The sequence below is a fragment of the Ceratotherium simum genome, chromosome 33, assembly GCF_057802395.1.
Source record: "Ceratotherium simum simum isolate JZ-2026a chromosome 33, ASM5780239v1, whole genome shotgun sequence".
Classification (NCBI taxonomy): domain Eukaryota; kingdom Metazoa; phylum Chordata; class Mammalia; order Perissodactyla; family Rhinocerotidae; genus Ceratotherium; species Ceratotherium simum.
Genome location: NC_141932.1, coordinates 24,089,023 through 24,103,429, shown reverse-complemented (window position 1 = coordinate 24,103,429; position 14,407 = coordinate 24,089,023). Strand labels below are relative to the sequence as shown.

Genomic DNA, 14,407 nt, shown 5'->3' with positions numbered 1-14,407 from the left:
GATTCTGGGGGCCTCTACATACTCTTTCTCTCCCTAGGAAGAAGTAAGAAGCTGTGATGTTTGCCCAATCATTCTGTGCTGAGCTGGGGATGGGGAATTATGGCATCTACCAGTCCAAGCCATTGTCTCTGTTCTCCCCCAGGTGTATAGACTGTGCCAGACCTGTCAGAGCTCTAAGACTATCAAGTCAGCTGCAAGTTCTTTGGGCAGTCCCAGCAAAGTTGGGGTGTTGGATACATGGATCAACTCTTTCCTTTCCCACAGGGAAGCTGAGGGCTGGGACTTTTTCATCTTCTTGCTCTATGCTGAACAGAGGCAGGGATCTATGGTGTCTACCAGCCCAAGCTACCATCTCCATTTCCATTGGGTGGCTAGACTCTGCTGTGCCTGTCAGAGCTCCATGACAGGCAAGATAGAAGCCAGTATTCTGGGGAGCCCCCTCAGGAAATTTGGGGTGTAGAATGTGTGAACCACCCCCTTCTCTCCCCTGGGTGAAACTGGTAGCTAGAACGTCTCTCACTGATCCTATGGTGTTGCAATGAGGACCAGGACTCTGGTGACAGGGTGTCCCCTATCTCCCTACAGGTTTTGGTGAGTCTGGTTTTGCATTCTCCTGGGGTGCAGAAGCCTCTCAATTAGCTCCTGGATTTCTCACAAAGGGAATTTTTCCATGAATGGCCAATCAGTGTGTTTGTTGGGGGAAAGAGGGTCCAGCACATCCTACTTCACCATCTTACTGACATCCCACTTGCACATATCTTAAACTGCTTATATTCGCCTATAGGTCTCAAGGATCTCTTCTTTTCTTTCAGTCTTTTTCTCTCTGTGCTTCATTTTTCATGATGTGTTTTCAAGTTCATTGAATTTTTTCTTTCATTGTATTTTAATTTCCAGTAAAATTTTCTTCTTGGACGTATTTCTCTTCTAGAAGTTCCATTTTGTTCTTTTATATAGCTTCCATTTCTGTCCTCATTATGTTTATGGTTTTTAAAAAAAAAAAATCTGCAGCATATTGAGCATAATAGCTTCTTTAATAATGTTATGCTAATACCATTTTCCCTGCCATTTCAGTCTGGGCCAACAGATTGATTTTTCCTGGTTTTGTATCACATTTTTTGGCTTCTTTTTATAGATACTGGACATTGTGAAATTTACAGTGTTTTATAGTGGCTGTTGTTACATTTTTTTTTTTTTTTTTTTTTTTTTTTTAGAGTATTGAGCTTTGCTCTGCAGGCAGTTACGTTTCTTGAAAATTGGCTTGATTCTTTTGAAGCTTTAAAAAAGCAGTTTAGGACAGGTCTGAGGTGTTTGTTTTAGAGATAGTTTAGCTCTTCTCCTAATCTGTGACTCTTCTGGGCTATCTACTGAATAGTATGGGTGATCATCAGGGTCAGAATTAGAACATCTCTTTGCCCTGTGTCAGCTCTGGGCATTTTCCAACTTGCAGCTCCCTGATTACACTTTGCTGAGTCTTGTAGGATCACACCCTACACATGTACTACTTAATATTAGGAAAGACTAAAGATGACCGTTGTGCACATTTCTGAAACTCTTCTCTGCACAGCTCCCTTCTCTCTGGAACTGTCCTACAACTTCCAGGCATGTCAGTCTCTTTGATCTCCATCTTCTCAACACAGTAAGACCAGCATGCTCTGCTTGGGACAACCTTTCTCATTATCCAGAAGGAACGTGCCTCCAGGTAGAAAGTTGGTGTGATTGTAGTGCTCACCTCATTTTTTTCTCTTCTGTCAGGGATCACAGTCCCTGTTCAAACTTGTCATTCCATCATGGCTCCAAAGGAAGTCCATATTTTTTGCCCCTGGTGATGGTACGGGGAATGAGACTCACATACATTAATGAGAATGTAAATTGACTTTTTCAAAATTTGGCATAATCTATTAAAATTTTTAAATGTACACATAATTTGACTTAGCAGTCTAGTCTGTAGGAATATATTCTATAGAAATAAAAACACCAACATGCAAGAATAAGCATGTAAGGATATTTATTGCACTACTTTACAGCAACAAAGAAATAACCTGAATACTCAGCTTGGGGGGAATGAGTAAGATGATATATTATGGCATTGCTGTTACTATGTTCCTGTTTTATTCTGTAGGTATTTTTAAAAAGTCAGAAAAGCAAGGTGCACAAGAGACATACCAACCAAATGCAATGTGCAGACCTCATTTATATCCTGTCAAATAAACCAACTATGGTCATTAACATCTGAAATATTAGTGGATAATAAGTCCTTATCTGTTCAAGATACATACTGAAAAATGTAGAAGGGAAATGATATAATATACTGGTTTGGCTTTAAAATATCCCAGCCAAAAATATTTGGAAGAGAAACAAGACAGGCAAAAAATGGGTGATTATTAAAAATATGTGATGGGTACATCACTGTTCATTTTACTGTCCTATTTTTATATGTTTGAAATTTTCTACAATAAAAAGTTTAAAAAAATAAAGCAAGTTACAGTTAAATGGGTAGTTATCTCATTAAAAGACACTCTTTTTAGACTCAAATGTGGACCATATTTGAGAACAGAAGAAAATATCAAAAGATAATATCCAAAGTTTTAATAGTAGACAGGTGGGAAATAGTGAAGGTGATTTTTTAAAAAATTTTCTTTGGTATGGGGTAAACTTTATTATGTAACTTTGTAAGAGGAATGTAATGACTTTTGAAAAGAATTATATGCATGTAAGGAAAATAAAGGTTAATTTTGAACAGTTATGATATTATCAATATGTCTTAAAGTAGCAACTAAGCGGTATTGCAGCCCCAACTTCTGTTTGTCTTTAGTAATCCTTTGATTAGTGTACATTCCTACCCCCTCCCAACTACCTGAACAGGGAAACTCTGTTTCAACACTTGGTTTATGAAATACACATAACAATGCTGATAATCAATATTCACTCGTTTCTTTTGTTAAACAATCTTGCAACAGCAGCATCAAGAATAAAATCCTTACTAAATTCATTTTGATGATGAGGGAGTAGGGAAAGGGTTGTAAAAACTTGAGCTAGAAAGGTTGTCCCTGAATAGTGTAGTGACTAATTGTAAAAAAGAAAAGTACTACACCACACACAAAATTTAATTAACTGCCATAATGCTTTAAATTTCCTCTTATAATTATTCTTTTTGGTCAAGAATGGATTTCTCAAAGTGTGTTTACAACCCAAAGATATTAAGTATTATGGAAGAGAAGGAATTCATGGTCAAGACTGGGAAACAATGAGTTAAATAAAGGTAATATTTTTTTTTATTGCAGGTCTTCTCACAACCTTTTAATTTGGCTTGTCCAAAGTGGAATTCATTGTGCCAATAAGGGAATTTGGTTACACACTGCCTTATATGCAATGAGGCAGAAGCCTCTTCTCCAATATTTTGGAGATTATTATTTCTTGAACATATTTTGGGAAAGTCTGGCTCAGGGTATTTTCTGTAAAAGACTGCTACCATGCAAATATGTTACTTGGCAGAAGTATTATCAATGTAGTATACAACAGTCTACTTACATTTCATTATTATATTTTCTTTAAATTTAGTTTGGCAATAATGGTAATCCCTGAATCATAAGTGACTAAGCAATGATGGCATAGTTCAGTGCTCTGCTCAGTTCAACCTGAGCAGAGAATACATGACTGCATTAGCACTGCATTGGCATCACAGTAGTTACACTAATGAGTCACAGAGTTTCTAATGGTTCTCAATCATCCAATCACCTTTATCTTTTTGTTGCAGTTTTCAAAATGGTGAGTTAACATTTAGAATACATATGTAAAACCACTGTTTTTCAGAGTGGGGTAATGAACAGTATTAAGTTGTGAAGACAAGTGAGTGGGCTGCAGTGTTTATTACAGACAATGTAATATAAAACAGCAGTGTATCACATATAGAAAAGGTAAGTATTGTCTTGGGAACTTTTGTTTCAATTATTCTATCAATGGCTTTTATTTTATTATTACTTACTATTGTATTCTTTTATTTTACTAATTATTTGTGTCCATCATGTGGTAATACATTTCATTATTTACCGTCATAGTATTTGTTTCTCAAGTGTAGAAAGAAAACATAATTTATACTTTATAATGTTCAAAATCATTGCATGCACAAACATATCTAATTAATTACTTGTTAACTGGGTTTTAAATATTTTATATTATTCAAAAATCCCTGAGAGAAGTCATGTAGGTGGTTTCTGTTGAATTTAAATTGTATTTGGGAAAACTGGTTAGGGTATTTGAATGGGCTGGAAACATTATCATTTTTCCCATTTACAAAATAATGGAATGTAAGCTCTGATATTTGGGCATCTGAAAATTGACTATTCAATGTATTATCAGGAATGGGTTAGAATCAGATAATGAGGAAAAACTGTAGTGGGTAAATTTTGTTTTGATTTCTCATTTAAGACAATAACTTATAGTTGTTTTTTTTTTCATTTAATGGAGCTACTTTGGCTATCATTTTGTTGATAAATTCTTTTTTCCTTAAAGTAGTAATTAGAAAATGTAGAATAATGACTTCTGCTTTTGGAATTTTTTTTAATAGAAAAATCACCTCTCCTTGATTTTATTAAAAAGTTCTACAACCCTAAAGAAATTTCTTCCATAAAGATTCTTTCCAGTATGAATTTTCCAGTGCAGCAAAATTTATGAGCTCTGAAATGGAGGCCATCATACCCTTACATTCTAAAACTTTTGTCATAGAATAAATTATCTGGTGTTCAAAAAGGGATAGATGGTAATAGAATGCTTACGTCTTTTTATCGTACTCACAAAATATTCCTACCATTTGACTTCTCTAATAGCATTATAATAATGTTGATGATAGCAACGATAATAACATTGAGTATCAGATAATGTCCAAAGGGAGTTACATGTGTTTAATCATTTATAATTTAATCATAATACATATTATACAGTATTCATATAATACAGTATTTTACACATAAAGAAACTGAGGCACAGAGAACTTAAGTAACATCGAATTTCACAGTTAAGAAACGGTGAAATAGAGATGGTGCTCAATAAAGGATATAATTCAGCATTACATTCCAGGGTTATAAAGATTTTTTAAAAATGTTTAATGGGTTCCAGAAGTCATTTCTGCATTCATTAAGTTAATATAGGCTTTCTAAAACTGAGTTGATTTTGAGCACAATCCTACATTCATTATAAACATAACATATGTTCTCTAATATTCCAGAGCTGTTGAAGATAGGTGAAGGTTTCTTATATTAAATCACATTCAAGGCTTTCTCAATTATGAAGCCTCATGTGTTGAGTGAGTTGTGAATGACGTCGAAAGTCTTTACCACATTGGACACACGCATAGGGTTTCTCACCAGTATGGATCCTTTGATGTAGAGTAAGTTCTGAGCCACGACTAAAGGCCTTCCCACATTCCTTACATTCATAGGCTTTCTCACCAGTATGAGTTCTTAGGTGTTCAGTAAGGTGTGAGCCACGAATAAAGGCCTTCCCACATTGTTTACATTCATAGGGCTTTTCACCTTTATGAATTCTCTGGTGTTCACTAAGTTGTGAGCCATAAATAAAAGCCTTGTCACATTCCTTACATTTGTAGGGTTTTTCACCTGTATGAATTCTCTGATGATACATAAGTTGTGTGGCACGAAAAAAGGTCTTCCCACATTCCTTACATTCATAATGTTTCTCACCATGAATTTTCTCATGTTGAGTAAGATACGCACCACGAATAAAGGCCTTTCCACATTCCTTACATTCAAAGGGTTTCTCACCTGTATGAATTCTCTGATGTTCACTAAGTTGTTTGCCACAAATAAAGGCCTTCTCACATTCTTTACATTTGTAGGGTTTCTCACCTGTATGGATTCTCTGATGTTGAGTAAGATTAGAATTAGAAATAAAAGCTTTCCCACATGCTTTGCATTTATAGGGTCTCTCACCTGTATGAACTCTCAGGTGGTAAGTAAGTTGTGAGCCACGAAAAAAGGCCTTCCCACATTCTTTACATTCATAGGGTTTCTCACCTGTATGAATTCTCTGATGTTCATTAAGTTGGGAGGCACATAAAAAGGCCTTCCCACATTCTTTACATCTGTAAGGCTTTTCACCAGTATGAACTCTTTGATGATAAATAAGGTGTGAACCAAGAATAAAGGCCTTTCCACATTCCTTACACTCATAAGGTTTCTCCCCACTATGAATTCTCTGATGGTAAGTAAGTTGAGAGCCAAGAATAAAGGCCTTCCCACATTCCTTACATTCATAGGGTTTTTCACCACTATGAATTCTCTGATGGAGAGTATATTGTGAACAATAGCTAAAGGCTTTTCCACATTTCTCACATTCGTACGGTTTCTCTCCTGTATGAACTCTCTGATGTTCAGTGAGCTGTGAACCACGAATAAAGGCCTTCCCACATGCTTTGCATTGATAAGGTTTTTCATTAGTATGAATTTTCTGATGTTGAATCAGATCAGAACTACGACCAAAGGCCTTCCCACATTCTATACACTCATAAGGTTTCTCACCATTCTGAATCCTCTGATGTTGAATATAGTTTAGCTTTTTGCTGAAGGTCTTCCTACGTTTCTTAACTTCAGAGTGTTTCTCTTTATTATGATTTTTCTCATGTTGAATAAGGCATGACAGATAGCTGAAAGCTTGTTTACATTCCTTACATTTGTACAATTTTTCCTTGGTAGAATTGATCTGATCAAGAGTAGGGGACGTGGAAGGGCTTTGAGTGGCCTTTTCTTCACAGGTAATTTTCATGTGCATGTGAAGTCCTTCCTGACTTTTCTGTTGACCCTCAAACTTGCCTTTGCGCTCCATATCATCTCCAAGACCATTGTGCTCAAGGTTACTGCTAATAGGTTTCCTCAGATTCTTCCATTGTAGCAATTCCATTTCATAAGTTCCCTTTTCTGGAGATGACTTTTTGGTCTCACAATTGGATTCCAAGTCTGTAAGATAATGAGAATGCAAATTCCTGCTGTTTTTGTTTACAAGAGAAATGAAACTTCTAAGGTAAAAATGGTAGCTAAAATGAAAATTCTCCTAAGAATAGAATGGCTTAAACAGTGGTGAAATATTGTGTGCAATTAAAAAAAAGGCACAAGGAGAGAACTTAGAAATGAAGGCAGTTTATAGGGAGGAAAGTAATTAGGAAAACAGATTAAGTCAGTGGTTCTCAAACTTTGGAGCAGATTAGAATCACCAAGGAAGCTTATAAAATAACAACAAAACAACCCCTCTGGAAACAAATAAACAAACAAATGCCTGGGTGGATATCCAATCTATCAACAAATCCTATTAGCTCTCCTGTCAAAATTTATCAAGTATCTGACCACATCCACTGCTACCACTCTAGGCCAAGCCACCCCGTGAGAACTGGTCTCTCTGTTTTCAACCTTGCCCCTACATTTTTCTTCACACAGCAGCCAGAGGAACACTTTTAAAATGAAATTCACATCACATTACTCCCCTACTAAAAATCTAAGAGTTTACCATCTCAGAATAAAACCCAAAGTCTTATTTACCATGGCCCACAAGACCCTACATGAGTTTGCCCTTAGCCACTTCTCTATGTCATCTCTTACCACTCCCCTAATGATTCATTTGGCTCTCACCACAATGGCCTCCTTGCTGTTCAAAAATGCCAAGCACAGGCCCCCAGGTTTACTTTTTGTTGTTGGTTTTTTTTTTTTTTTGGTGAGGAAGATCAGCCCTGAGATAATATCCGATGCCAATCCTCTTCATTTTTTGCTGGGGAAGACTGGCCCTGAGCTAACATCCATGCCCATCTTCCTCTACTTTATATGAGACGCCACCACAGCATGGCTTGACAAGTGGTGCATTGGTGCCCGCCCAGGATCTGAACCCGCAAACCCTGGGCCACCGAAGCAGAGTGCACGCACTTAACCACTTGCGCCACTGGGCCGGCCCCTATGTTTACTTTTTGGAATGCTCTTCCCCCAGATATCTGCATGGCTTGCTCTCCCATTTCAATTTTCTGCTGAAATATCACATTATCAAAACATCCAATATATAATTGCACCTATATTGCATCTATCACTAATGGATATACTATTTTTCAAGTTTGTGCCTTGTCTGTCTCCCTCATGCTTAATCAAAGCCAGGATTTTGTTTCATTCTCTGCTTTATTTCTAGTGCCTAGAACCATAACTTGCATATTGTTGACACTCAATATTTGTCAACAATTTAAAAAATGCAAATATTCCTTCGTTCATCAGAACAATCTCTCCAGCTGCTTCTGATATAAAAGAAAGTTTGAGAATGAAACTTAAAACCTTTCAATGGTTTACCTTTGTACTTAGAATAAAATCCAAACTCCTGTTCACAGCCTACAAGCCCCTGCGTGATCCATTCATTCCTTGATTAACTTTTTGACCTCATTTTGAACCATTGCTATCTTCAGGAACAATGCTCTAACCTTATTGGCTTTATTTAAGTTCCTGGAACATATGGAATTCTTTCCTGTGTAAGACTCTTTCACATGCTGTTCTATCTGCGAGGAAAGCTCTCTGCGTGGCCAGTTCCTTTTTGTCCAAAATGTTCTAACTAATATGCCAGCTGCTCAGAAAGACTACCCCTGAAAACTCATTGGGTCCATGTCATGTCTTTATTCTCTATACCTGTGCCTTATTCCTCATCCTTGTTTCAATTTTTGTAATTCTAGAATATATTTCACTTATTTATGTTTATCTTCCTATTCCTCAAGCTTCACAAATGTAGAAAAAATATGCCTGTTTATAGCTATTCCCCAGAACACAGAAAGCATACACAGGGTTTTCTTTTCCCCTTCATGCATTTTTTCAGTTCTTCCTTTCCAGTACCTTCTATGCAAGGCCAAATGTTCTCATATTTCCTGGGAAGTAACTCTATAATGTTCTATAAATAGTGACAAGTTTACACAATAAAGAAAATATTATGATATTCTGAATAAAGCTGGGAAAGAGGTATAATTTCAAATGTAGAGGAACGCCATCTGATGTGGCTGGAGCACCAGGCACACCCTCTGACGACACTGCATGTAGGCTGTAGAATGTAACAGGGCGGCAGAGGGAGAGAAAATAAACCTATCAGTAAATTCAAGTTTAAACATCTCTTGGTAATAAGAGTCAGAAATCTGAGGAAAACATGCTTTTGCTGAAAAGCAGAAAGAAACTAAACAAAAACAAAAACAGAAAACCCCACACAGCTCAGTTTAACACCAACTGCTGTCAGCAAAATGTACTGGGACAAGAATATCTGGCTTTTACTCTGTTTCTGTCAGAGAAGCACAATGTGGTTTACAAAACACTAGGAAAGAAACCAACTGGAATATAGTGATTAAGGGAATAGTGTAAGGGACCAAATAAATCCAATTTAGACCTAAAACTGCTCTCCATGTTACAGTAATATGATAATAAAAAAGGGAAGAAATATATATCTAATGATTCTGGGGTAGGAGGTACCGTGGGACCACACAGAGTAAGGTGCTAAATGGCAACCTAGTGGGATAAAGAAAGTGAAGATAAAAATGCCCGTCTTAACTGTGCTGAGGGTGAGGACTATGTACGAAAAGGTACTCAATTAAACAGTAGTACTTTTTTTTTTTGAGGAAGACTGGCCCTGTGCTAACATCTGTTGCCAATCTTCCTCTTTTTCTTTTTTCTCCCCAAAGCCCTAGTACATAGTCGTGTATCACAGTTGTAGAGTTGTAGCTCTTCTATGTGGGACGCCACCTCAGCATGGCTTGATGAGCAGTGAGTAGGTCCATGCCCAGGATGCGAACCGGCGATCCCCGGGCCGCTGAAGCGGAACATGCGAACTTAACCGCTATGCCACTGGGCCGGACCCGATAGTAGTACTTTTTATTGTCATTAAATTAATGGATGAATAAATGGGAAAATTGCTAACAGGGTGATGACTGAAGACAACAAAATGAAGTCTGTAAAGCAGAAGTCACTTTGGGAGGCCCCTTTTATTCTTATCCCCCTCAAGTCTGCTGAGTCTATCTCCTCAGTAGCTCTTGAACCTGCTTCCTCATCCCCAACACCACTACCAACACTATGAGGAAGCCCAAAGCACCTCTCATCTGAACCACAGTAACCTACTCAGTAATGTCATGAGACCCTTTCTTCCAATCGGCCTCTGGCAGTCAGAGTGATATTTTAAATATGTAAATCATATTATGTCACTGTCCTACTTAAGATTCTTCATTAGCTTGCAAATACTTTTGGGATAAAATTCAAACTTGTTAGTAGTATTTTTCAAACTGCCTTTGACTGCAACCTCATAATAAGAAAAACATGTTATATTACGACCGAGCATACGCACACAGACATAAACAAAACAAATAGGTCATGAAATAATCTTTGCTACATGTGATGCATTCTGATATTTCATTTTATTTTCTCTTCTGTGTTATTTTGTTTAAGAAACAAAACAAAACCAAAAAATAACAATAAATGCTATCACAACCTACCAGATCACAACCTACTAGAAGGTTCTGCCCGGCCTGGCCCCTGCCAGCCTCTGCAGAGTCACGCCTGGCCCCTCTCCCCCTCTCGGCTCCAGCTGCGAGGGCCTTCTCTGAATACCTCATATACACCAACGGCCTTCAGTGCACTGTTCCCTCTGCCAGCAATGCTCTTCCCTCTACCTTCAGATCCTTACCTGCTTTCCATCCTTTTGGGCTCACCTGAAACTTCATGTACCTTTGCAATTCCTCAGAAGCCTTCCCCAATGCCAGACTCCTAGCAATGCTGCACTGTAATTCTCTCTTGTATTAAGACAGCCCCTCCCCCCACTGCAGCCTACAAGGGACCCCCCATAGCTTTGGGCACTATAGGACCTCCACATCCTGCTATTAAGGCTGGCTTCTCCTGGGACATCTCGACTCCATAAACTCTCAGTGTGACGGTCCCACTACAATAGGAATAAATACCCATCTTCCCCAAAGGGACCACCCAGGACCAATCCTGTAACGCCTGACAGCTCTGGGTATCCCGATAAGCCCGAAAAGCCCTGGCTTCCTGGGTCCTTGAACTCTCATCCATCACTAGGACTCTCATCCCATTCCAGATCTGCACATCCTCTATTGTGACCCAAAGTTCTATTGCACTCTAACCAGTAGGTCTTCTAGAACTCACAGTATACTTTCTGCAACTACTCCATAACCTCAGCCTCCCTTCTAATTATTCTCTTCACCTTCTTGCTCTGATTGAAACCCTGAGCACACTCCTTCCCCTGAACCACTGTTCTCCTTCACCTCACTCCACCCACCCTCTCCCACAATAGACATAACAGACCTTGTTATTACCAATAATGACAACACCTCCAAAAGCTCAATTTCGAGCAACCATCCTTTCTGACCATGACCACCCACATTTCTAGCTCATTTACTCTTGTACCATCTCTCCAATATTTATCGCATCTCAAAGACTCTCCTTTCAAACCAAAGCAAAACAACCTCTCCTTTGATTCAATGGTTCACCCTGCAGCTCCTGTCCATTTACTGTACTTCCTGGCAAAACTTCTCAAAAGAGGTGTCTGTACTTCTTATCTGTACTTTTTTTTTTCCTCTTTCTCTCCCACCCTCATAATTAACATTTTGCCATATTTCCTTCCAGGCTTTTTTCCTTGCACTTTTACGCAGCTGAAATCATACTGCATATACAAACTTGAATCATACTTCTTTGTCCTAATTAGTACAGTATCATTATTAAAAACTTCTAAAACATTTTAAAACTCTATTTGTACCTTTGAGAGCTCCTCAAATGGGCCTTCAACACTGCCTGGTGAGTTAACTCACTGTCCCACTCTAGTTTACTGTTGGCTTATTTCTTGCCCATTCTCTTTTTAATCCTCTACAGTCAGGTTTTTGTTCCTCTCATTTCCAAACCGACTTTGTGAGGGTCACCAATACACTTCATCTTGTCAAATCCAATAGCCGGTTCTCAGCCTTCATCTTACCTGACCTCTTGGCAGCATCTTTCACAGTTAACCAGGCCCTCCGTGGTTAACTTCCAGCACACTGCTTTCCTGATTACTTCCTAGATCATGGATTACTCAGGTTTTTCCTCAATTTCCTTTGATGGATCATTTTCCTCTTCCCAACTAACTGCTGGGATTCCCCATGGTTGAGCCCTTGGACTTGACTTTACCTTCCATCTAAACCAATTCCCTCCATAATCTCATCCAGTCCCATAATACAGAGATTAATCCTATATTCATCTCTTCAGCCCTGACTACCCTCCTGCAGGCTTTCAAAAGCTTATTTAACTTCTCTATTGATATCTAATGGGCGTCTCAAATGCATAACTCTTGACTTCCTTCTGCAGTCTTCCAAGCTCTGATGCCTGTTTTGTTTCCTCCCCAAAGCCCCCAGTACATAGTTGTATATTCTAGTTGTAAGTTCTTCTAGTTCTTCCCTGTGAGCCACCGCCACAGCATGGCTACTGACAGACAAGTGCTGTGGTTCCACGCCCGGGAACTGAACCCGGGCCACCAAAGTGGAGTGTGCCAAACTGTAACCACTAGGCCATCAGGGCTTGATGCCTCTTTCTTTTTCCAATCCTTCAGCAAATCCTATTAATTCTACCATCAAAATATAACCAGAATATAACCCATTCTCTCCACCTCTACACATTAAACCCATTCCAAGCCACTATTCTCTCTACTGTGGCCTCCTGAACTAGTCCTCTAACTGGTCCACCTGCATCTACTCTTACCCTCAGTCCTTACATAACACCCAGAATGATCTTTAAACAAAGATCTCTTACTCATCTGCACAAACCCTCCAAGAGCTCCCTACCATACTTGGAATAAAATCTCACTCCTTGCAATGGCCTACAAGGCCTTATGTGATCTGATCTCTGCCTATTTCTCTGACCTCATCTCTAATTTCCACTTTCACTCACTCTGTTCCACCCACATTGATCCTCTTGCTGATCCTCAAATAAGTGAAGCTCAGCCTCTTCTCAAGGCCTTTGCACTTCTGTTCCCACTGTCTGAACACACACACACTTCTCCTATTTTTGCATGGCTAATTTCATTCAGGTCTCAGTTCAAATGTTACCTCCTCTGAGAAATCATCCCAGACCATCCTAATCTAAGAACACAGTAGGCTCTCAACAAACATTTGTCAGCTGGAGATACCTATGCAAGTTTAAATAAAAAAGAGCAATTAAAAAAATAGATAAAAGGATTGTCTCTGGAAGAAACCAAAGGTAGCTTCCTCATTAAAACAAATGGGGAATGTAACAGAGAGGAAGATTGGTAAATGGGGGTTGGAAAGGAAGTTCCTTTGGGAACTCATATTGATATCACCTTCCTGCTCTCCCTGGGTCTCAGGTCTTCTTTCCACAGGCCTTTGGAGAGAGCTTCATACAGACATCTCAAATTTGCTGCCACCTCACAGACCAGCTGTAGCACTACCAGCAATAGCTGCTCCTGTGTGACCAGCCCTTATTCACCTGAGCTCCGTCTTCTTGTCATGGCTCTCACCACCGTCCAAGCCTCCTTCCCTTGCTCCAATAAGGAAAACACATCTGGCTTAGGGATCGAACATCCAGCTTAAAAGAAAACAAATGGTACAAGGTCATGGCATGGGAGTCCCAGATTCAAATCCAGTCCATTGGTCATCAAAGAGAGACATTGACAGGAAGCGACAAAGGAAGGTGTGAAGGTGTGAAGGATGAGAAATAAGATGGTACACAGTGGAGCTGTCCACTTCTATCTCTAAAACACTCAAACCTTTCCTTAGGGAATAGAAATCAGAAATTCACAACGAAGGAGGCAGGAAGCATGGGAGGACAAATTCTGAATACTGTGTAAGATGATCTTACCCAGTGAGATCAGGTGGCTGTAGTTCTCCAGCATCACATCCTGGTACAAGTCCCTCTGAGCGGGGTCTAGGCACTCCCACTCTTCCTGAGAGAAGTCGATGGCCACATCCCTGAAAGTCACCAACCACTGAAACAGCAAATCTATTTATTATTTGTGAAAATATGGCAATGATTTTCAGGTGAAATGAGAGAAGAAGGAGGAGGGTGTTGAAGGAAGGAGGTGACACAATAAACAACAGGCCACGGCTGAACAGCTGTAACATTGAAGGAAACTAGGTCCTGAATTGTAGTGTCAACGTGACCTCGATCACTCCTATTGCCACAGACAAAACTTCCTATGTCTAATAGGACAAGTCCATCATCCAAAAGGTCTGGAAATAAAAAAGGCCAGATGGATGCAGTTTTCCAATTAAATGAAATATTGTGTGCAATCACATAGCACATTAAGCTTTCACATTCTCAATAAATAATAAATACATTGGCAATAAATATGAGTTCTTTCCTTCTCTCCTCCCTTTAAAGAAAAAGATAAACAAAATTGACGAAAT

At 39.0% G+C, this 14,407-nt stretch overlaps 1 protein-coding gene across 1 annotated transcript in view; it reads right to left on the bottom strand.

Annotated features, from left to right (window-relative positions):
• Positions 1 to 4,544: 4,544 nt before the first annotated feature.
• LOC101388705 (uncharacterized) overlaps positions 4,545 to 14,407 on the bottom strand; it is a 58,783-nt gene continuing 48,920 nt past the window's right edge. The window contains exons 9-11 of the mRNA XM_087421949.1: positions 13,860 to 13,986; positions 13,488 to 13,586; positions 4,545 to 6,968 (exon numbers count right to left, since the gene is read on the bottom strand). Of these exons, the coding sequence (XP_087278075.1) occupies positions 5,275 to 6,968; positions 13,488 to 13,586; positions 13,860 to 13,986 (1,920 nt within the window). The 3' untranslated portion in view covers positions 4,545 to 5,274. The remainder of the gene's footprint in view (positions 6,969 to 13,487; positions 13,587 to 13,859; positions 13,987 to 14,407) is intronic.